The 24771-nt window shown below is 26.2% G+C and overlaps 1 protein-coding gene across 1 annotated transcript in view; it reads right to left on the reverse strand.

The window, feature by feature from the left end:
• Positions 1 to 24771, reverse strand: part of LOC100201325 (FK506-binding protein 15) — a 51341-nt gene that overhangs the window by 2502 nt on the left and 24068 nt on the right. The window contains exons 11-24 of the mRNA XM_065790504.1: positions 19170 to 19370; positions 18475 to 18588; positions 18109 to 18399; positions 15903 to 16190; positions 15648 to 15742; positions 15370 to 15472; positions 15051 to 15222; positions 11871 to 12007; positions 11705 to 11788; positions 10419 to 10472; positions 8981 to 9112; positions 8650 to 8790; positions 8474 to 8545; positions 8254 to 8397 (exon numbers count right to left, since the gene is read on the reverse strand). Coding sequence (XP_065646576.1) covers positions 8254 to 8397; positions 8474 to 8545; positions 8650 to 8790; positions 8981 to 9112; positions 10419 to 10472; positions 11705 to 11788; positions 11871 to 12007; positions 15051 to 15222; positions 15370 to 15472; positions 15648 to 15742; positions 15903 to 16190; positions 18109 to 18399; positions 18475 to 18588; positions 19170 to 19370 — 2028 coding nt within the window. The remainder of the gene's footprint in view (positions 1 to 8253; positions 8398 to 8473; positions 8546 to 8649; positions 8791 to 8980; positions 9113 to 10418; positions 10473 to 11704; positions 11789 to 11870; positions 12008 to 15050; positions 15223 to 15369; positions 15473 to 15647; positions 15743 to 15902; positions 16191 to 18108; positions 18400 to 18474; positions 18589 to 19169; positions 19371 to 24771) is intronic.

Raw genomic sequence — 24771 nt, forward strand, 5'->3', positions numbered from 1 at the left:
CTAATTTTTTTTTGGGAATTAAACCATGCTCATACTCACCAGCTCATATGTTGATGTATTCTTATATGTTCTTAAAGAATAAAGCAGTAATAAACTAGTAAAAAAAACATACAATTTATATTTACTACCAACAACTACTGCTGAAAAGATTGAATATATATATATATACATACATACATACATACATACATACATACATACATACATACATACATATATATATATATATATATATAATATATATATATAAAATACATATATATAAAATATATATATAAATATATATATATATATAAAGATGCACGAAAAAAATTAAAACAATTATGCATTATAATACATAATACATATAATATTCTATCATCTATGGCTGTGCCATATAATTAGAATAGGTATTTAATAAAAGTCTCTGTGTCTATGGACTGCTTGTGCTTATTACGAAGCTGGCATCTGCAGTGCAGATGCATGAAGCAAAACATTGCATGATAAAAAACGCTTATAAATTATAATAATTTGAAGTTCTATAACTAATCTTCCCATTTTGCTTCAGTAATAAAAGTTTTTCAAACAAATCATCGCAGAGTCTAATTCTCCGCTTTGTCTTTATTGCTAAAAAGTCTTTTAACTGGAGCACTTGATGAAAGTGTGGTGTTGTATTTAAGAAAAACATGCTTGACTACTTTATGACGGTGGAGCATGGCCAAAGTACAGTCTGAATCCTGTAGAAAGCTGTCACATGACATTATATTTGGTTAGCTAACTTCAGAGAAAAGGAAATCATCTTCGCTATTTTCAGTAGGAACATTCTGATCGTCTTTGTCTTTTAGGGACTCTTTAATTTTTTCTTCAAATTTTGTGCATCTATTGAATGCTTGTGCATTCGATAGATGCAAAATAAATTGAAATTTGCTGACACTGCTACTCTACCAGATATTTTAGATGCTTTTGACTTTGGGCATAGCTTGCATATTCCAACAACATTGTCTGTTGCTTTAAGCATAGCAGATAAAATAAATTCAAAACAGGCAAATACGCCCTTATTATGCCATACCAATCTTCTTTTTCACAACCATTCAATGAAACTGTCATTGCCATAATATTTATTTACTAAATATATTTAAATACTTTATATTGCTTTAGCTATCACAATGTTAATGTAAACTAAATGGTCTTTAGATCATGATTATTAATGATGGCATGAGGAATATATTAACCAGAGCTAGGATTCCAAAAATAGGGGACAAAACAAAAGTAATGGGTAATTTAATATCATCATTACTCATTACTTTCCAAAAAAAGTAATGATTACATTTTCCATTACTTGCCACAAACCAAGTAATCATTACTTTGCCATTACTTTGAAGGTAATCATTACTGTAATCATTACTATTCAACACTGTATATACATACATATATATATACATATATACACATATGTGAATATACATATATATTCATATATATATACATATATGTGTGTATATATATACATATACATATATATATATATATATATTTATATATATATATATATAATATATATATACAATATATATATATATATATATATATATATATATATATATATATATATATATATATATATATATATAATATATATAGTATATATACATATATATATAGCAAGTAAAAATCAAATATATGTATATGTTAAAACTCACACGTTTATAATCACATATCACTACAAGAATCCCATATTCCTCTCAAAAGATCTCTGTAAATGTTAGAGCTGTATTAAAGTGGAGATCCAGCTATATTGCAATATTGATTAGCATGGTATAGAGTGTGGGCGAATTTGTTAAAGGGACAAGCCCTCGGACCATCTCCTTAACATAGACTATTTTTTTTGCTTATAACGTCTCACTATTTCTCTTTTCTTTTGGATTCTTACAATTTTACAACCTGTTCTTAAAATTAGCCCACCCATATCTACCTGACTAGACAGCTGTTTTATCACCAATATACAATGATTGTGTCGTAAAAACAAATAAAAATAAACTTCTTGTTATCTCCTAATGAGAGCTCTGAAGCTCAGTTTAATAGTTCTGGCTGGCAGTATCCAAACTCTGTGGTACGTCTCAAAGAGGCTGATTATATCAACAGCTGTAAAATATAAGATTATTACCAGTGTTGCGCATGGAAGGTGTTAGTGGTTTTGGTTTTAATTTTGAATGATTATCAGGAACGAGAACCTGGCATAAATAAAGAACCTGAAAATATTATTAGAAAAAAAAAATCAAAAAACTGCATCGTTATAGGCTATCCTTTACAAACATTAGTGTCTTCAAAATAACTTTTTATCCAGTGCAAAATTCAACAAACCTACTTGCTTTTAGTCTGTTTTATCTATGGATCATAGAATTGATAGCCACTATCCTTTTGATTCACAAAGACCCCAATAGTCACATGGTTGGCCTAGGCACAAACTTATGTATCAATTTACCTATTTGATGAAAAATCAGGTTTGAACTTTGAATATGCTTCTATGTGCTTCCCTTAGCTACTTTTTACCAAATTATCTTGTTTTTTGTACTTTATTTTTTATAGCACCACATTGGCCATAATACCACTGATCTTGTTTGCTCAAAAGCTCAAAATTTTCGGTTTCCCAATATCTTATGCAGATAACTTTGTGACAAGTTTTTCAGACAACCCTTATTACTTACTTTCACTCCATGAAGGTACTTAGACTAATGATTTTTGTCTTTCTGCTGAAAAATATGCCTCCTTTATAATCTCCTCGACTCAGACAGGTATGGAAGCTATTACACTTTCAGGTTAGTTTTAAGTCAAGCCTTACTCTTCCCTGTGGTTTTCTCCTTCTTGTCAGCTCCTTTTCTAAATAATTTTCTATTGTGCATTAAATAGGCGTGGTGAACCAAGGGCATTTTATAAAGTCTGGCATGATGGCCTTTTTTATAAGCTGGTTTTAAATAGTAAAGTTCATCTAGAAAAGTTTGTCTCAAAAAAATATATATAATAGTATATCTAGGAAAGGTTTTATAACAATTGAATCATTCCTTTCTAACAATCCAATAACTTTCCTTAGTCTTTCAAAACTCTAAACTATTTAACTGCTTAACTGAATATTATTTTCTTTCATGCTGGAAAATGGCATTTGCAATTCCAATTTTTAAAAACTCTGGAGATCGCTCTTCAATTGCTTAACCACTCTTCTTATTAATACTAGCTAGATCAAATTATTTTAATTTAATTAAAAATCTCATCTTAAGCCTAAAAAGTAACTCTCAGATTATTGAAAACTTTCTAACTGCAGTATCAATGTTATCCCTGAAGTCAACATACCATTCTTTTCCAAGGTACAGCAAAATTCCATCCTTGATCCAGTATTGTTCCTCATCTATATTAATGATCCTCCTGATATTCTTACCTTTAAAGCTCTATGTGATGATGTCAGTCTTGATAAATGGTTATTACATTTTAATTGCTTAGGACATCTCAATCTCAATTCATCTCAATCTCAATTCTCTTTTTAACAAATGATTGTCATGGTCATTGCTCAAGCAGGCTACTGTCACTTGTTCCATTAAACAAAACTCAATCTTGCATGACTTGTCATTCAGCTAAGTCACAACATTTTACTGTAACTAACTCATTGCTGTGATGGTGATGATTATAATAACTGAGTTTTTATACTGTTGGAATTGTAAATAATTATGCTTGAATTTGTTGAAATCGTATTATGTAATACAGATCATAATAAATCACATTCAGATGATATATTTCTCACGTTCATATGATATATTTCTGACACTCAGATGATATATTTCTCACATACATATAATATCTTTCTCACATTTAGATGATACGTTTTCTCACATTCATATAATATCTTTTTCACATTCAGGTGATATATTTCTCACATTCATATGACACATTTCTCACATTTAGACAATAGTAATTTTTTTTTTAATTTATTTTTTTAGCATTGTTTTATACAAAACTAACTTATTTCACTAATAAATAATTTTTAAAAAGATGTATTTTTAAAGATTTGAAATGTTTTTTTACCCGCAAATGTTTTTTTATTGCTTTCTTAAGAAAATCTTTAACAATAAAAAAAAGTTTGTCTAGTTTTTTTACGGCTTAAAATTTATATAATTTTTTTGATAAAAGTTTAAAATAGTTGTAAAAACATTGAATATTTTAAATTTTATCAAAAAATATAAGTATTTTTTGTATAACCTTGTTTAATCTTTTACACGGTAGGTGATTACGAAAATTATAATAGTTAGCACTTACCGTTTATAAAAATATTTTTTCGGACGCGTTTTATTTTGTGAAGTTTTCTCTCTAAAAAACCATTTCAGTTCAACTCAATTACCAATTAAAGGTAATTTAACCCAAGGGAGTATTTATTTGATATGTTTTTTTATACTTTATTTATCATGTGAAATGAATTTAACCCTAGGGAGTATTTATTTGATATGTTTTTCATACTTTATTTATTATGTGAAATGAATTCGATTAGAAAGATGCAAGGTTCAAAAAAGAAAAAAAGTATTCGAAAAAAGCTTTTGTATTCAGAAGAACAACTGCATGCAGCACTTAGAGCTTTAAATAAAGGTGAAAAATTTTTATGTGTCAGCAAAAAGTTTAATGTTCCTGAAAGTACCTTACGCGATAAATTATCTGGTAAAAGCCAACCCAAACGGCAAAACTCTGGTTTTAAATCAAATCTTGGAGAAGAAATAGAGAATGAATCGGTTGCTTGGTTAATGCAGTGCGCTAACATGGGTTTTGCGATTACAAAAAAGTTATTAATTAAGGCGGTACAAAAAATAGTTATAGGGCGAGGTATAAAAACACCATTTAAAGATGATATCCCAAGTAAAAACTGGTTTTATAAATTTATGCGTCGTCATAAGGAATTATCGCAAAAACGAGCAGAGCATATTAGTCGAGCTAGAGGTCTTATAACTAAAGCATCGATAAGAAAATGGTTTAATGAGGTGTATGAATTATTAGGCGATGATGCATAATACCTTAATGATCCATCTCGTGTTTTTAATTTAGACGAAACTGGCTTTGAGTTAGCACCAAAAACTGGAAAAGTAATTGGCATTAGAGGAAGAAATGTTTATGAAGAATGCAACAACAGCGATAAGGAAAACCTTACAACTCTATTTTGCGTAAATGCAAATGGTCAATTTGCACCATCATTAACATTGTACAAGTATGCTCGAATGCCAAAAACTATTGCTGCTGCTGCACCACCAGGTAAAAGTTACAGCGGCTGGATGACCGCCGAATGCTTTTATGAGTACTTCACAAATGTGTTAGTACCATATTTGAAATCTATTAATACACAATTACCTATATATATGTTCATGGATGGACACCGCTCGCATCTGTCTAAATAGCTCAGCATGTATTGCTCTTTGGAAAGAATTCATTTGATTTCGTTGTTTCCTAGTGCTACACACATCTTACAACCATTAGATGTGTCAGTTTTCAGACCAATGAAAAAAAAATGGCAGAACATTTGTCGGCAATTTAAATTGGATAAAAATTTTAATGAAATTTGCAAAGAAAATGTACCAATGTTGTTGAATAATTTTGCTATGGATCCAAGTATGAAAAAAAATATTATTAACGGATACAGGTCGACAGGAATATTCCCATTTAATGCAAACAATGTTGATTATAAAAAAGTAGTTCAACGTGTTAAATTAAATTCCACAATTGATAATAATGAAACAAATCTTTTAAGCCATAATAAGGTGGGAAATTATTTGAAGACAATGTTGCACCTGAAGTATTGCTACAGTTTGAAAAAACCGGAAATAAAGAATGGGGAGGTAAAACTGACTTCAGAGAATTATTTAATTTTTGGAAAAAACTAAAATTTAACGATAGGTCCAAACAAACCATAAATTTAATAGAAGCCAACAATAATGTATTGAACAATGAAATCGATAAAGAATCGTATTTAGATATTAGCAGTACGCAAAATGAAATCGTATCTAGTAATGTTAGCGAATTTGGAAAAAACGTAATAATTGATGAATCCGGTGAAAGTAAATCAGCAGCAGATCCACTAGATTCAAATAAACAAATAATAAAAGATATAAACCCATTACACAACTTTCTTTTATGGCCAAAACAACCAATCACGAAAAAAAGGCTGAAACAAGTTGAACGATTACCGAGCGTTGTAACTTCAGCCAAATGGTTAGAGATTCAAATAACTAGAGAAAATGCAAAGGAAGAAGAAGATATCAAAAAAATTGAATGCAAAAATAAAGTTGCTGAAAAAAAAGAATTGAAAGAAAAAGAAAAACAAGAAAAGTCTAAAAGAAAACAAGCTGTAACAAAAAAAAATAAAAATAAAAGGCAAAAAAAAAAAACATTAAAAAAAAAAACTTAAAAAGAAAAAAAATCTAAATTCAGAAAAAAGCTTTGGTGGATAATTTTATAACGAATGTCTTCTTTGTTTTGTAACCATATTAAACTTATGTATTTGTTTCTTGATTTAAATATATAAAGTAAAATTAAAATATACGATTTTTTTTCATATACGGTAGGTGGAGAATCGATTATGGTAGGTGGTGCTTTATCACGGTAGGTGAAGAAACGTACTAGATCTTACAAAAAATTAAAAATACCATTAAAAAATTAACTTTATTCAAATTCGAATTATATAATTTAGTTAATAATTGAGTATAAAATATTAATTCGAAAACCCTAAATAAAAATCTGTTATGGTTTTGGAGTTAAGAAGTTTTGAAGTTAAAAGTTTTCTTAAAGTCGCGGTAGGTGGTGCCATGACCCTACAACATATTTCCGTTAAATGATCAGGTCTGTGAATTATGAAAAGACGAAAAAAATTAAAATGATAAATTTTGTGGTATCATAAATTATTAATGTTTGTAGTGAAAAAACCCAGAACAAAGATTCTTTTTTAAAAAAAAATCATCTTAAAATCACAATCGCTTGTCCAAATTTGAATAAGATTATAAATTAATACATTTTTAGGTGAAATGAACATTATAGTTTAACAATATGATCTGTTATGATCATTTATTGGCAACTTTTCTTAATTATAAGCACTTTCTTGGTCAGAATTCTCGTATTTTTTATGGAAATTGATAGAAATATTGTGTTTTGACAACTATATATAGCTAATATATGCCAGAACCAATTAGAACTAGGATCAATAGTAAATTAAGAAACATTTTTAAAAGATTCTAACTAAATTCATGTTAACGCCGATGAGCGAAATTGATCTAAAGACTCCAAAATGGTGTTCTTTAGATTCACTATTAGGGTAAAAAAGGTTTCACAAAGATTAGATTCACAAAGAGTAAAAAGGTTTTGAAAATTATATAAAAGAAAAATTTCTTTAAATATTAAAAAAAGCTGAAGCAAAAAAAATTATAATATTTAAAGCTCTTGTTTGGACATAATACGCTGATAAAATCATGCTAACTTCAAATAAAAGAATTTGAACTATTTGTAAATTGCTTTAACAACACCGAGTACCTAAATTTGGCCCTAAAATTAGATCTATATAATAAGATTAAGTTTCAAATATTTCTTTATAAAATATATTTTTAGATGTAGCTCAAGATGCTTAAACACTAGAAGGATTCGTAATATTATTAAAGATTTTTATTTATAAAAATATAAATAATTTTTATTTATAACTTTAAGTTTGTCCAGCTAGGTCTCAAAAGAATTCCAACTCAAATGTCAGTTGTGTCAGCTCAAATGTCAGTTGCATCAGCTCAAGTGACAGTGTGTCTGGTTCTAGTTCTGGTTCACTAGAACTAGAACCAGAACAAAGACATAAATGATAAATACATTGTAAATAATAAAGTTTACATAAATAAGCTCAAGAAATTAAAAATATCTTTCAAATAGTTTAATGCAATGCAAAAATAATATAAAACTATTAAAGTTAATTGGATACAAAAATTACTTGAATTAATGCAAACATATACATAAGTGTATTTATATATATATATATATATATATATATATATATATATATATATATATATATATATATATATATATATATATATATATATATATATATATATATATATATATATATATATATATACATAATATATCATATATATATAAATATATCTATAAATAGAAATATACAAGACATAAATAATAAATAGATTGTACATATTTAAGTTTACATAAACAAGCTCAAGAAATTAAAAATACCTTTCAAATAGTTTAAGACAATACTACCTTTTCAAGTAAAGCTTCTTTATTATTTAAATTTTCCACACTTGCTTTTCCTTCAGAAAATCCTCTTTCATAAGAAGAAGCCGAAATAACTTTAACTGTACTACGACCAGCTGCAACACCTTTTTCATAAGATTCTACGAGTTCCTAATAAAAATCATAAAAAAAGTAAAACTACTAATAGTTGTCTGGAATCTAGATGTTAAAAAATGATAAAACATACAGACTGCAACTTTTCTATACTTCGATTTTTTTCACTTGTTTCTTTGAACAACTCTTCACTTAAAGCTTTTATCTAAACAATAATTTCTAGTTTAAATATATATTATAAAGTTATATATTTCTAAATAAATATAACTTTATAAAAAATATATAAAAATTTAGGAAATAAAGGAATACAGAGGTTTTTGTTTCTTGCAACTGGTTGAGAAGCTCTGCATTTTTAATTTCTAAATTGTCAACTTCCAGTTTATGCATTAATATCAAAGAATCCTTTGAATGTTGGAACTCAAATCTTTCTGTTGCTAGCTGTTCTTTCATCTGAAATTATTAAATATTAAAAACAAGTTATAAAAAAAGTAATTAGTAATAAAAACATCAAGGTTGCAAAAATGTGTATCAACCATTATTAAAATGCGTATCAACCATTATTAAAATGTGTATCAACCATTATTAAAATGCGTATCAACCATTATTATTTGTTAATCAAATAGCTAAAAATGTAACTAACTTGTTTTAATGCATCTTCTTTTTCTTTTTGGAGGTTCATTATATCACTATTATGTTTTTCGTTTAGTTTCATTAATTTTTCAGCAACTTCATTTTCACATTTTAACTTTAATTCATTTTCAAGTGCAACCAGCTTCAAGTTAAAAGAAAAATGAATACATACTTTAAACAATAATTAGCTATATACTAAAAAAGCAATACATTAAAATTATTTTAAATAATTGAAAAACATTTAACACTTGAGTTTTTTATTTTTTATTTTTAATTCCTGATTTTTAAGACTTTTTTTTAATAAAATATGCACTAAAATGTTTTTGTTTTTCTTTTCTTTTAAAAAGTGCATATTTTTTGTTTAGTTATATATTATAATTATATTATTATTTTTAAAAGGAATAATATAATTATAATATATAACCAAACAAAAAGGTATGAAAAAAATTGAAATGAAAAGAGAATTATGAAATAATAAAGGTTTGTTTTTTTATTATTTTTTTATTTAAAAGTACATGTCAAACTAGAATGTGAGTACAAATTTCACACTTTTTTTTAAGCCTGTTGACACTTTAGACCTAGCATTTTTAGGTGGCTGCAATAGGTCAGGTGATACTATGAAAATACAAATAACAAAATAAAAACAAACAACAACATAAATATACAAGCACAATCAGTTTGAATAAAAACAATTAAAAAAAAATTGAAATAATTTAAATGAAACGATTTAAATTAATTTTTGCATTTGTAAATGCAAAAATTTATGAAAAATATTTTTCTCTTATTGATCTTATATTTTGAGCTTGTCTTAGAAAGAGTAATAAAATTTTTTGTTTTTTCTTCGTTTTTTTCAATAATGCATTACAAGCTTTTTTTAAACATAAAAATTTTCATTTAACAAACTATTACTGTAGGGCTGCATAATGGAACTTGTTGTATTTAACTTTTATTATTCTTCTTCTTATTATTGTTATCTATATAATTTTTTTTTTGATTTTTAATTTAAATCCAAAACTAAATCTCCGTAAAAACACTGAAAAGATCTCAGAACTTATTAGAGCAAGTTCTACTCCAAGTTCTACTCTACAACTAAAACAAACAACTTATCTTAATTTTTAAATTTTTTCTTATTTTTGAGCCAAAGAATTAAATCTGCTGTTGAGTTTATTTATATATTTATTATAGTCACTTTACATTATTATTAATTTATACTTATTTATAGACCATTATGACTTATTTATATTTGTTTATACACTATGTCTTTTATTATCGAAAAGATAATGAATTGCAAATAGATAAAAATTACCAAGCAAACAAATATAAAAGAATATATAAAATTATAATGAATGTGAGTAAAGTTATAATTAAAAATGCTTTACATTCTCAACATTTCTGTAAACTCAATAAACTGTTAAAGATAAAATATTTCAAAAAAACAACTCAGTTACCTTATCAACACCTGAACTTTTTCGAAGGTTTTGCTTCAAAGATTGAATTTCTTCCTAAAATAAAAAAGGTCTTATTTTAGTAACTTTTTTTAACTCGTTATAACTGATGAAAATGAAAAACTGATGAAAATGAAAAACTGATGAAAATGAAAAACTGATGAAAATGAAAAACTGATAAAAATGAAAAACTGATGAAAATGAAAAACAAGTTGGCAATCAAACCAAAATGCTCCTATTTTGTTAATCATAGACAATTTTATTTTTATTAAAAAGACTTTTTCATTAAAAATTAAAAAAAAAAACTTTTATTATCAACAATATTTAGTACAAAATTCTTTACTGAATTTTCATTTTTATTTCTATTACTAAATGTTTAATTTCATATTTATCTAAATATAAATTACATTTTCAACAAAATTTTGTTATCATAAAAATCTCCTTTAAAACTATTATTTTAAATTATTATATAAAAATTACAGTTATCATTAGTGCCTAATTTATTTATGACACAAGAAAGAAGATAAATCTTTTCCCTATATGTTAAGCAGGGTTTACGCATCAAGCTTTTTGCCAACAACCACCATCTTGGAGTTTACTCATTTTTTTAAAACCAAATTTTCATACGTAATATAATTAATTAAAATTTTTTTATTAAAAACTCTTTATTCTTACTTTTAATTTAAAACATTTAATTGAACAAATTAATAAAAATAATATTAATTATATATATATATATAAAAAATAACATTGAACAATTTTTATAAACATATTTTTAAAATATTATTTATTATTTTGTGTGTAGTATTTACTATTTTTTTACAACAATTTTTTTAATCATTTTATTACTTACTATAGTAATAAAATGATTAAAAAAAAAGTTTTTACTATTGTAATAATAAATATATACAAAATGTAAAAAAAAATAATTTAAAAAAAGTAAATAATTTTACATAAACTCCTGCAGAATTTAAAAATAAACTAGAGTTATTTATTATCTATAAAGTTTTTTCTAATTAAAAAATTTCATCAATGATGAATTCAAAATTAATCAATCAAAAATGACCTTTAAGAAGACAATTGTTTAAAACTAGAAAAAACAATTTGTTAACACGTAGACAGACAAACATTTCACACAAACATGTGTAAAAAAATGTAAAGGCATTATAAATTAGTTTCCAATAAATTATAAACATATTTAAATGTAAAAACCTAATTAGATTAAATCAAAAGTTTTGTAAAACTAAAATTCTTGAAACTAAAATATTTATCAACATATAAAAGTTGACCTCATGATTAGATTTTACTATTTCTGTTTCCTCTTCCCACTTTCTTTGTGCGTCTTTCATTTTTTTCTTTAATTCAATTACATTCTAAAAATTTATTAAAATTCATTTTCTCAAATATCCAACATTGCTTGAAAATCCTTTAAAATATTTTTGAATTTTCAATTACTTTTCCTAACTCATTTTTCTCTTGTAACATTTCTGCATGCTCCTCCTCTAACTGAACCAGCTTGTTTTGGAGTTGTTTCAACTCTCTTTTTTCAGCAACAAGTTTTTTATTTAGTTCATCGATTATAGTTTCTTGCTCTGTGAAAAAATTATAAAGTCTATAATAATAATAAAAATACATAAATAATTCAACATATATAATTTAACATATACTAAATATATACTTGACTCTTAACTTTAAATTTAATAACTTTTAAACAGCAAATAATATATTAATATAAAAAAAAGTTCTTAAGGATTCAACTCTCAACTTTGTATAACTTCAAGTTTATTTACTTCAACTTTTCAACTTTGTGTTTATTTCTAGGAAATATGATGAGGGTACCCATTTTTATTTTAACTTTAAAATATATATATATATATATATATATATATATATATATATATATATATATTATATATATATATTTATATATATAATTTATATATAATAAGGTTGTTTTTTGGATTTTTGCTTTGCGTATTCTAATATCGCAAATTAGTATTCAACCAACCATATTAATTCAGGAACATTTATTTCTGAGGGACTATTTAAAATAAAATCTTGTTAAAGAAACATTAACAATATCACTATTACCTACCAATAAATAAAGAAAAGAAATAAGTATCAAATATACAAATAAATAAAAAACTACTGAAAATTATTATCAAAAAAAAATTTATTAAAGGGAAAAAAAAAAACTATATTCAAATTGCAAAAGCTTATCACTAATTGCAATATAACTAAATGACAGATCCATATTCAAAAACTCATCATCCCTATGAAAAACCTTCATTAGTCAATCTTGATAAATGGCTTCAAGACGAGAGTGCCTGCATAAAACTACTAGAAGACAGAATACAATTTCTCAAAAATAAGAATAAAGAACTCAAATAGTTCAATCCTCACCATGCCCCTGGTAATACCACGCTCAACTTGTTTCTCTGCGCAGCTGCCTTGTTCGTCAAGGTTGGTATTTCGGAGTTATAGAGTTGAGAGAGGGTTATAACTGCAATTAAGTAGCCTCCTCGTCCGTAGTGGCTATATTGGCCTTCGGGAGGTGAATTAAAAAGAAAAAAAAAAAAAGTATTAATTGAAAAATAGTATAATAAAAAAACCGAACCGAAGACTGGGTATTAGTAGCAAAGAAAAACATGAAGAAGCCTGAAGAACAGTTAACAATTATCAATGCAGTATTTATTGAACAACAACAATGCAAAAAAAGAGAAAAAATGTTATATTTTATGGCGTTCTAGGCTCCAGCAAACAATTAGTTCCAAAAAAGCCGCTGATGATACTTGAAATTGACAACATATTTAACACCATTGGCAAACTTGATCTTAAACCAACACTGATTAGAAGACTTCACTCTAAAAACAATGATAAGCCTGGCCTGATTATTGTGGAGTTTCTAGGCTCATCTGCCCATAACCCACTTCTTGCAGCAGCAGGACAACTCAAACGAAATAATTTGTATGATAAAATCTTTATGAATCTAGACTTGACCAAGCAGAAAGATAATTAAACTTCAAGCTTAGAACAGAACACAACAGATTGAATGCTGATTTGTCCTTTCGATACCACATTTAAAGCAGTGAAATTGTCAAACTTATAGTCAAACCAACAGCATGAGAACTTGTGTTTCTGGTATACTATGGCAACATCACTTGTAAATAAGTTTGAAGAATTTACATTAGCAATTGATAAATATAAACCTCACATCATTGGAATCACTGAAACATGGTTTAAAGAAGACTTGCTTTTCAATATAAATATTATTTAAATATAACGAAATATTGGAACTTTTGAAAAACATAGATATAAATAAATCGAAAAAAATGCTCTATGCCACTTATCGTTGAAAAATCCTTAGCTTCCAGCAAATCATTGGAATAAAGCAAACGCCACTCCTATCTTTAAAAAAGATAATAAACTTATGCCAGAAAATTATACACCTATTTCACTGACATCAAATATCTGTAGACTAATTAAATTAATAATACGCAAAGAACATTTGGACCATTTATTAACAAATAAACTGATTAATATGCAACAATATAGATTTTTGCCAAGAAAATCAAATATATAATAAATTTGATGAAGACTATTAACCTTCTATCAACTTAGATGGAAAACAATAACTCAGCTGATACCTCAACTTTGCCAAAGGCTTTTGACAGTTGCTCACAAAAGACTTTTACTTAAATTAAGAAATTATGGTATCAGTAAATTGTTTGTAGCATGATTCTTAGAAAATAGGAAACAAAAAATAGTAATTACCCAAATTGAGTCCAATTGGAAAGATGTTTTTAGTGACTTTCCACAAGGTTCTGTTTTAGTTCCACTTCTTTTTGTCATCTATACCAATGACTTACCAAAACACCTAACTAACACGTCTATTATTTACTTATTATTATTAGATATTATCTATTATTTACTTATTATTATTATCTATTCTTTTAATTTAATAACTTTAGAAAAATCTATATGTAAAAAAGATCTAGGTATCAATATCTCTTAAAAACACGACATATGATATGAGATTTATGAGTTTAAATTTAACAAAACTTCCAACTCAACATTTAAGAGGTGACTTAATATAAATTTTTGAAATGATCAATAAAATAGATAATAAATCTAACTTTACATGGGTATGGTTTCTTAGAGCAAATAAACATACAAAACAATCAGATTCAGACACATGCAAAACAATCAGATTCAGACACATGCAAAACAATCAGATTCAGACACATACAAAACAATCAGATTTAGACACATGAACACAATTTTAGATATTAAGCTGAATTTAAAAATGTTTCAAGACAAAATCTCATTAATTGAGCAGCAACAGCATAGAATGAATTACAGGTGGAAGTAGTAAATTCTCATAGCTTTAATCAGTTTTAAAACAAACTTGACAAATACTTACAAAAGAACTATAAATAAAGCAACTTATTTTTACAAATGGCTGTTTTCATTTTTGTAAACGGCTGTGTAAAGCACACTAGCTGTATTAATATAGCCACAGCTTTATTATAAAAACAAAAATAAAAAACAAAAAACAACATATATAGATGAAAAAAGCAATAAGTATGTTAAGAAATAAAAACATAGGATGCATTTTTCTCTTTTGAATCTCACCTCCAGTAGAACTAGCTGCTTTATCTTGTGTTTCTTTAAATATTTTTAACTGTCGTTTTAAGGACTGCAATTCTGCATTTAACTCAGCTTCTTGTTGCTCACTAAAATCTTGTTTAGACTTTACTTGAAAAAACTGTTTTTTTGTTGCGCTGAGCTCTGCTTCCAGTTTTGCCTAAAAAATATGTTATTTATAACTAATTATACTTATAGCTAATTATATTTATAACTAATTATATCATTTTATAACAATATATTATTTGTTAATTATTAGAAACTGGCATAACTTGTCAAACCCATGATAACTACAACACCAACTTACATTCAGCTCTTCTAAAGCTACAACTTTTGCATTTGCCTGTGCATTTGTGCTGTATAAAGAATCTGATTGGTTGGCTATTAAAGTATTACTACGCTCAAGAAATCTATAGAGACAAAAAAAGGATTTATAGTGATGAACAATATATTATAAGAGGATCAAAAAAAAATTATTAAATCTCCATAAGTTACTGTTTGTAATATTTTTTAAATTTTAAAATTAATTACTATTAATTTATGGCATAAAAACTTTTTTTATTAACAGCAAAAAATAAAACTTACTGTTGGTTTTTAGTCAAAAGATCACTCATTCTTTCATTTAGTGACTCAATCTTTCTACTTTTCTCTTCGACATCTGAACGTAGTTTCTCATTTTCCTAAAAAACCCATTTAAAAACTTTATATTTATTATCAACTTTTCTATATAAATCCAAAATTGTATTATTGTTATCAAATTATATATATATATATATATATATATATATATATATATATATATATATATATATATATATATATATATATTAGATTTATTACCTTGACAATGCGTGTAATATTATGCAATAAAACATTAGCTTCCAACTCAGGAGCTTGAGATTGGTACACTTGTGCATATTTACCGCTATTATCTAAGCTGATAACTTTCTGAGAGATTAAATCTAGCTTATCCATTATACGAGTTAAATCATTTTTGATTTCAGAATGCTTCAATCTTCCATCAGTCATCACTAAGTTCATTTCAGTAGAAGATAATGAAGGGGTTATTGGTTGTACAGTTGGATATTGAGGCGGTCCAAACATTCCAGACTGAGTAACTTGAGGAGACTAAAAACATATAGCTAACATATAATTTCTGCTGTTGTTGTTATTTTTTAAGATATTTTTTTAGCATCCTGTTTAAAAACTAAAAAAATTAATGTTAATAGAAGAAATAAGAAAACAATTTTGAAGTATGAACCTATGTTTAAGTATAAATATATAAATGTATGTTTAAGGTTTTCTTATAGAAGAAAAACTTCATAAAACCTTTATACTAATTTTAGTTTGTAATTAATTTATTTTTCATATTATTTTAAAACTTAACTATTTTAACAAGTTATTTTTAATTATTTTAAAACTTAACTATTTTAAAAACTTAATTATTCCAAAAACTTAATTATTCTAAAATTTATGTTAATTATTTCAAAAATAATTATAAGTATAAATGTAAGTCTTTAGATATTAAATAAAAATTAAATCTTTCTTATTCTTCACTATTTTATTAAAATATATTTATGTATTAAAAATGTATTAATTTTCTAGTATAACAAATAACAAATTTTTTTATTCCTCATTTTTTTAGATTTCAAAGATAAACAAAGTGTTAATGGTTTTTAAAAATTTTTTCTTTTCTATTTCTATAATTTATGTCTTTTAATGTCTTAAAAAGGTCACTATGCAGAGCATGGGTTAAGGGGGGTACAGGGATGTAGCTTTTAAACCCTGCACCTTTGGTTAAGAAGCAAACTGTGTTTTGCTACATTTTGGTAGTAGTTTATTGTATTCATACCAACTTGTAATAGAAAATAAGCAGAAAGTTCTGAAATATGGCATCAAAAAGAGTGTAGGGAAAAGTCAATAGTTTAAACTGCATCTATAGAATGTAAAAATAACAAATTAAAAGAAGATATATTTACACAAATTCGTAAGGCAATTTCAAATATTTTCTTCAGGTTTATTATAACATCAACTGAATACCACATGGAATAAACAATGGTTTCTTTTGCTTGACAAAGGCATCAGGTTAAATTAGATTACAACATGCCTTGAACTATTTTTTGTATAATATTATATTTTTTGATTTCCAAAAGAGCCCGGAAGCTAATTTATTTGAGAAGACTGTTTATTTTTATTTCATTTTTTAAACACTTCTTTCAACAATATAACATAAAAACATGACCTTGAAAAACAAGGTTGCTATGTTAAAAGTATATCTTCCAGAAATGATATGAACTCGCTACCACTTGGTACTCGGTACCACTTGCATACAAAACAAGTAAACACTACACCACTACCACATTTGAAATGCAAATAAATGTAGTTTTTTTTTTTTTTATTAAATGCTTAGCTGGTATTCTGTTTCTAATCATTCATTTTGCATTTTATTTTATATATGCTATATATATATTCAATACTATAACAAATTGTTATTATCTATATTCAATTAATAATTATTTAAAATCATACATTTTAAATTCACATTTTCTAAACCGTATTGTAGCGTTAGAGAAAAAAAATGATAGAGAGGAGAAGCATGATAGATAATTTTGCTGTTCTCTCTGATCCATAAATGAAAACTAATTAGTTAATAAAAATAAACATGATATAATTGATAGTAAATTAAATTGGTAGTAACAATATAATGTATAATATGTAAATATAACATTATAATAAATATAGAACTGGTAGTAAATAATTGAAAAGATACAGAATAAGCATGCGGTCACATATTTTTTAGATTTAGTGACTTAATTTAATTTTAATTACAATCAGTCTCAAAACAATTTTTTCTAGCATTGAACTCCTTGAATAACAGCATTTTAGTTTCCATTATTAGAAAATAATTTTGGAAAGGGAGAAATAATTAGTCCCTTTTTTATTTTTTATCTGTAATTTATAGATAATGTATAGTAATAATTATTATTTTTATTACATTATAACAATAAAGTCAGCAATAAAATTATTAAAAATTGTCAACAATTACCTGGTATACAGATAACTGTTGTGGATGATAAAATTGGTGAATATTTTGCGATGCTGGCTGATAGTTTGAAGTCAGATATTGTGGTTGAATAGTTGAGTTATTAGGTGTTTGATTGTAGTCTACATTTTGTGCTAGATAAACTGGTGGCTTTTCAAAAGAGTCACATGATTGCTTTGTATGATCTGCTTGATTACCTTGATCTGGCTTCGCCCTCAATGTAGGTTTTGGATATTCAGATTTTACAGGAGGTTGAACTGTTACAGGAGAAGTAGCATGAGTCTCTATAGCAACCTCAAAAACACAACAAAACTTTCTACACCACCCTCAAAAATAATTTTTATTTGAAAAAAATTCATTTTCATTTACCTCTGTGTTAACCTCGTGCTCCTTTGTATCATTTTTTTGAATTACTGAAGGCATCATAGAATGCCCCATCTTAGACATTCTCTCTAAAAGTTTTGACTTTGTTGATCCCGTACTCTAGAGTTTATAGCGTATCATTAATATTGCAAAAAAAATCTAGAATTTTAATATTCTAGAGTTCAAAATAAATTTATTATATATTACCATAAATATATATTTATATATATATGTAAATATTTTTGCGCACTTAGCCTAGCATGAAATATCACCGATGCCATCATACCATCTGTGGGGGATTAAGTACATAAACCAAAAAAGTATTTGATTTTTCAATATGAAACCTTCATATTATCACACCAAAATAATTTTTTTTTATTTCATTCTTTTTTTTTATCTTTCAAAGAAAAAACTGCTTAAACTATAGTTGGCATTTTAAAACTAAATATGTACAAAATATATCAGGGAAATCTACCTACACCTAAAAAAAACAACCTAAGTATGAAGTGATAACAACATGGCGTGCCAAGCAAAACAGCAGCATTTGAAAAAGCAAACAGCATGAGAAATATTTTAATATTTTTATGTTTTTATTTATTATGCCATCAGTAATACTTTTATTCATTATAATTCCAATAGCTTTGTTTTTTGCAAAACAAAAAAAGAAAACAAAACAAAAATTAAATAATTTATACTATTACCTCATCTTTTAGTTTATTAATGTGATCATTAATTGACTTTGCTCTATCTCTAAAACTGTCTGCCTCAGAAGATCCTTCTTCATTACTTTCAAGCAAATTACTATTTAGTATATTTACAGGTTCAGATTTATTTTCATTAATATTATTTACTGACAAATCTGATACTGTGGTTACTTCTATTGAAGTAGTTGCAAATTTAACCTAAATGAAAATATAATCCTGTAATAACTAAAATAGATCTTGCACACTTTTATCATATTCTTCTGTCTTTTTTTTTTTTTTTTCAATTTATAAGTCAGAAAACAATTTATAAACATATTTTATCAGAATATACATATTGTAAAACATATTATAAAAGATACATACAAATATATAAATAAAAATGCATTTATGTACATATTGCTGTATGATAAACATAAAAAAAGGTTATTGTACAAAAAAATAAATTGGGTGCAGAACTTTAAGAAACATAAGTTTTATTACTGTACTCAATAATTCTCTACAAAACAAACACTCTACCACTCCATCACTACTGCATTTTGTATATGCTGTGTAGGAGTGAACCAGATTGGTAATTTTGAATTCTGGTTGGAACCAAATTTGCCGGAATTGTTAAAAAAATTCTGGCCTGAACAAGAATTATATTTATGTAATTTTTTAGCTTCAAGATTGAAAGTGAAAGCCTGACTTCAGCATCGTGGCAACATAATATGTATATATATATATATATATATATATATATATATATATATATATATATATATATATATATATATATATATATATATATATATATATATATATATGTTATACTGCTGATTTAGGTGAGCAGTATGACGTCATACTGAAATAGCCTGCTGCTGAGGGCTTCAGCATATACATCAACTGACAAATAGCCTGACTCACAGTGGAGTGCTGCTACATCGACTGAGGGTTTGGGATGGGGCAGCAATCTTTTCATGTATTACTCTTTGTTTTCTTCTTTTTCTAAAAAAGCCGTATCAATTTAGATAAGCAAAAAAAGTTAGCAAATGCTCACATAAATATGCTATAGCAGATATATATATATAAATATTTATATATATAAATATATATATATGTATATATATATAAATATATATATATATGTATATATATAAATGCAGTAGTGGTGTAGTGGTAAAGCGCTCGCTTCATAAGCAAAAGGTTCAGAGTTTGATCCCCACCACGTCCCTGGTAGTACCGCGCTCAACTTGTTTCTCCGCGCAGCGGCCTTGTTCGTCAAGTTTCGTGTTTCGGAGTTATAGAGTTGAGAGAGGGTTATAACCACAATTAAGTAGCCTCCTCGTCTGTAGTGGCCCTCTGCGCCTTGGGGAGGTGAATTAACAAAAAAAAAAAAAAAATATATAAATATATATATATATGTATATACATATATATATATATATATATATATATATATATATATATATATATATATATATATATATATATATATATATATATATATATATATATATATATATATATATATAGAACCCTTAGATGTTGTCCGAAAGTTTTTTCCATATTTTGTTGACAAAAAGTAAAAATTAAAATGCAAGACCGGAATTTTTTTTTTTTAATAATGATAGACTGCCTGCCCCAACCAAACCCTCAGTCAATGTAGCAGCGCTCCCTTGCGGGTCAGGCTATTTGTCAGTCGATGTAGCAGCACTCCCTTGCGAGTCAGGCTATTTGTCAGTCGATGTAGCAGCACTCCCTTCCGAGTCAGGCTATAAGATAGTCGATGTAGCAACACTCTGCGCATGATTTACAGTAAAAAAAATAAAAATAAAAACATTTTATTAAAAAAAATAAAAATAAAAACATTTTATTAAAAAAAATAAAAATAAAAACATTGTTTATATTGTTAAAAACATTCAGAATGTTTTAAAAACATTTAGAATGTTTTTAAAAACATTCCGGTCAATTAAATTTGCGTTTTTGTGGGTTTTTTATATAACAATTAATTTGTAATTAAATTAATGGTTTTGACTTTCGTCCAACACGAAAATGTTGGACGAAAGTCAAAAGTAATTAAAAGTGACGTATGTGTTGGCGTAAGAATCACTTTTTTCCTTCCGCTCTTCCCAAAGCCAACAAACTATAGATCTATATATATATAAATATATATATATATATATATATATATATATATATATATATATATATATATGAATATATATTAGCCTATCACATTTTTACCATATATACATGCATATATATTAGTCTATCCCATTTTAATACGCAGAGTGCCATAAAAGATTCCTATTATTTTATTAATGAAATTTTTTTATTCTTTATTTTGAATGACAATTATACTTGCGCCATTAAAAAAGTTTACCATTTTTACATTTTTTCAGTTTTTACAGGCATATTCAAACAATCAGTGTGAATAGAAATTTACAAATCATTAACTATATAATAACGTCATTACAAGTAATGAAAGATTTTTTATCTATACCAATGGTGCGCACTTTTTTACTATTATTTTTGTTAACTGGTGGTATTTTAAAAACGCCCAAATTCATTATGAAATTAAAAAAACATGGTTTTTAAACACGATAGCATTGAAGCCCAATACATAGCAATTAGAAATTTGTTAGATGCTTTTTATCTCACACAGTTCACCCACTTCAAGCCCTGGCTATTTAAAAGGGGTTTGTACAAAATTAGCTAAGTTTCCTGACCAACCATTATTCTTGTTAACCTCCTGCCATCATGTCAGAGAGCTTCATATAGCCATAGCCGTAAATGAAACTGTTAAGCTAGAGAATAAAGTATTTATATCATAAAACCATAAAAGTTTGAAAAATAGTAAAGATAAAACTACTTTACTTTAAAATACTTTTTTGAAAAAACAAAATGTATAAGTTTCTAATTTTAAAACTATCTACATTTAGACTTTTGAGAAGTGCAGAGAATATTGTGAACTTGCGGGAAAAAATCAGACCATTAGGTGAAAATTAACAAATATGGAGCTATTTCACACGCCTTGAATTTCATGAAACTCAAGTTGCATTTCTCTAAAATCAGACAGGTTTTTATTCTGAGTAATAAAATACTCAAAGAGATAAATAGAATGGCTGACTAAATTTCTCTCTCTTGGCCATCCTGGTTTTTGACCTGCAATTGTTCTGATTCTGCAATTTTTAAAGTATAACTTAATTTTATAAGTTTTGGTATTTTAGTCTTATTATTTAAGAAAATTGCTTAAAAACAATGGTTTTCAAAACGGTTTACGATCAGATATAAAATACAAAGAAAATAACTCTAAACCAATTTTTTTTTCTAATGACAGACTTTTCTTAAAATCAGTAGAAATATAATAAAAATGAAATCAATAGAAATAGCACTTTGATTTCTTTACCTAATCTTTTAAATCAAAACCATTTTGGATTTGGATTTGTTTGTTCTAAGACTTCAGTAGAAGTACTTTAAAAAAATATATAATTTGATACCAAAGTAGGTAAAAATCATTATTTTTGTTGTATGACTGGAAAAAAGCATAAAGATCAATAAAAAATCACTTTAGCCAAAGTGAAAGATAGGCACAACATATTTCTTAAATTAATAAGCACAGTTTTTTCTTTGGTATACGAACACATAAAGAAAATATTGTTGAACAAATTAACTGGATTTGACATCAGAATCTATTCGCGCCAATGCTTGGAAATTGCCCTAAATTTAATCGAAAATCATAAAAAGCATAACTTCGGACAATCGGCGCGAATACTTCTATCAAGAAAAAATTTTTTAAAAGTTTTTCATATAAATATGACTTCTACACAGAGCTGTACTTTCACTAGAGCAACAAGTGCAACCGTACTGGGCCCCCAATATTTAAGGGGTCCCAAATATTAAAAACACATTTTTCTAATATGAAACTTATTTATAAGAAACCAGAAACCAAATCTTAAGAAACTTTAGCACTAAATTACTTTTCGATTAGAAACTTATTTCATTAAGAGTTTGAGGAATATTTCCTAATTTTGCAAGCGCAATCGAATGAAACTCCATTCAAATGAAAATGGAATTCCGCTCAAAATTTCCCTATGGAAAAATTTTAATCTAAAAATCAATCAAATGGAAACAAAAAAAATTTGAATAATTTGATAACAATTTAATTTGAAAAGTAATATTTTTTAAATATATTACAAATAGACCTAATAGTTTTGTTGTTTTATTGTATCAAATTGTTATTTTTTATTTATTTTTTAAACAGTTTTGTTAAATTTTTAAACTCACTTGTCATTTAATTTAAATTTACATACAACATTTAATTACCTTAAATGTCGAAAAGATAATATGAAAGCGGTGCACAAAAAAAAGCAAAACAGATCCGGAAAGTAGCAGAATTCAATAGCCTTGCTGTATTGTTGGACAAATTTTTTAAGCAAGGTGAAAGTTCATCAGTTTAAAACACTACTTTAATCAAAATATGCAATTTAAATGGTAAATCTCAATTTGAAAATGATAATGTTGAAGAAAATATGAATTAGCCACAACTTCAAAACATTGATAACCAGAACAAGAATGTAGATGGTGAATCAGGATCCAATAGTGTCAATCTGAGGATATTATATCTAACAAGACTTCAAAAATTAGTGATAATTTACAAACGGAGAGTGGCACTTAACCAAAATGCAATCATGATATATTAGATCCTGCAACATAGCCTGTTGAAATCAACAACAAACAACAATTGTTTTTGGTCAAGCAGTCACCAAAAACTATTAAAGATAGCCGTTATAATAGAAATTCTCAAGGAAGATGTTTCAATGACACTTTTTTTACCAACAAATAAAAAACGGTGAAAAAGAATTAAGAAATTGGCTTTTATATTCTAACTCAACAGGAAAAAGTTTCTGCTTCTGTTGTCAGTTGTTTTTATCAATAAAGATAAGATTAACTTTAAGTGGATTTTCTGATTATACCCATACAGGAATACAATTATCTGAACATTAATCTTTGAAGAAACATCTTGAATCAGCGTAAAAATAGTGAATTCTAGAATTTAACATTATACACAGAACTACAGAAACCATCCATGAGTGCTTTGATGTAACAATAAAATGTTATGACAGAGCAGAAATTTGTGAATTTGTAGGCTTATATATTTTAAATTCCTTAGCTAAAATAGTTCATTTTATTCAATTAGGCTTGTATCGCGATGATGGTTTAATAATAATGCAAAAAAAATCAGGGCCTCAACTTGACAAAATCAAAAAAAATATTATACAAATTTTTAAAAACATTGGCTTCCAAGTTGAAATTAACATTAATTTAAAAACTGTGAATGTCACATTTAACCTCTTGGAAAACTCTTATAGGCCTTATAAAAAACCTAATGATGAATTATCATATGTTAATATAAATTCAAATCATCGCCCTCAAATCTTAAAACAAATTCCTATTTCAATTAACAATAGACTAAATCAAAACTCTTCTAATGAAAATATTCTTAACTCTTCCAAACATGTGTATGAAGATGCTCTTAAAAAAAGTGGATTTAAAAATTTCGAGCTAAAATTCGAAACAAAAATTGCGAAAAAGCAAAATAGAAATAGAAATATAATTT

This window comes from Hydra vulgaris, chromosome 02 (assembly GCF_038396675.1).
Source record: "Hydra vulgaris chromosome 02, alternate assembly HydraT2T_AEP".
Classification (NCBI taxonomy): domain Eukaryota; kingdom Metazoa; phylum Cnidaria; class Hydrozoa; order Anthoathecata; family Hydridae; genus Hydra; species Hydra vulgaris.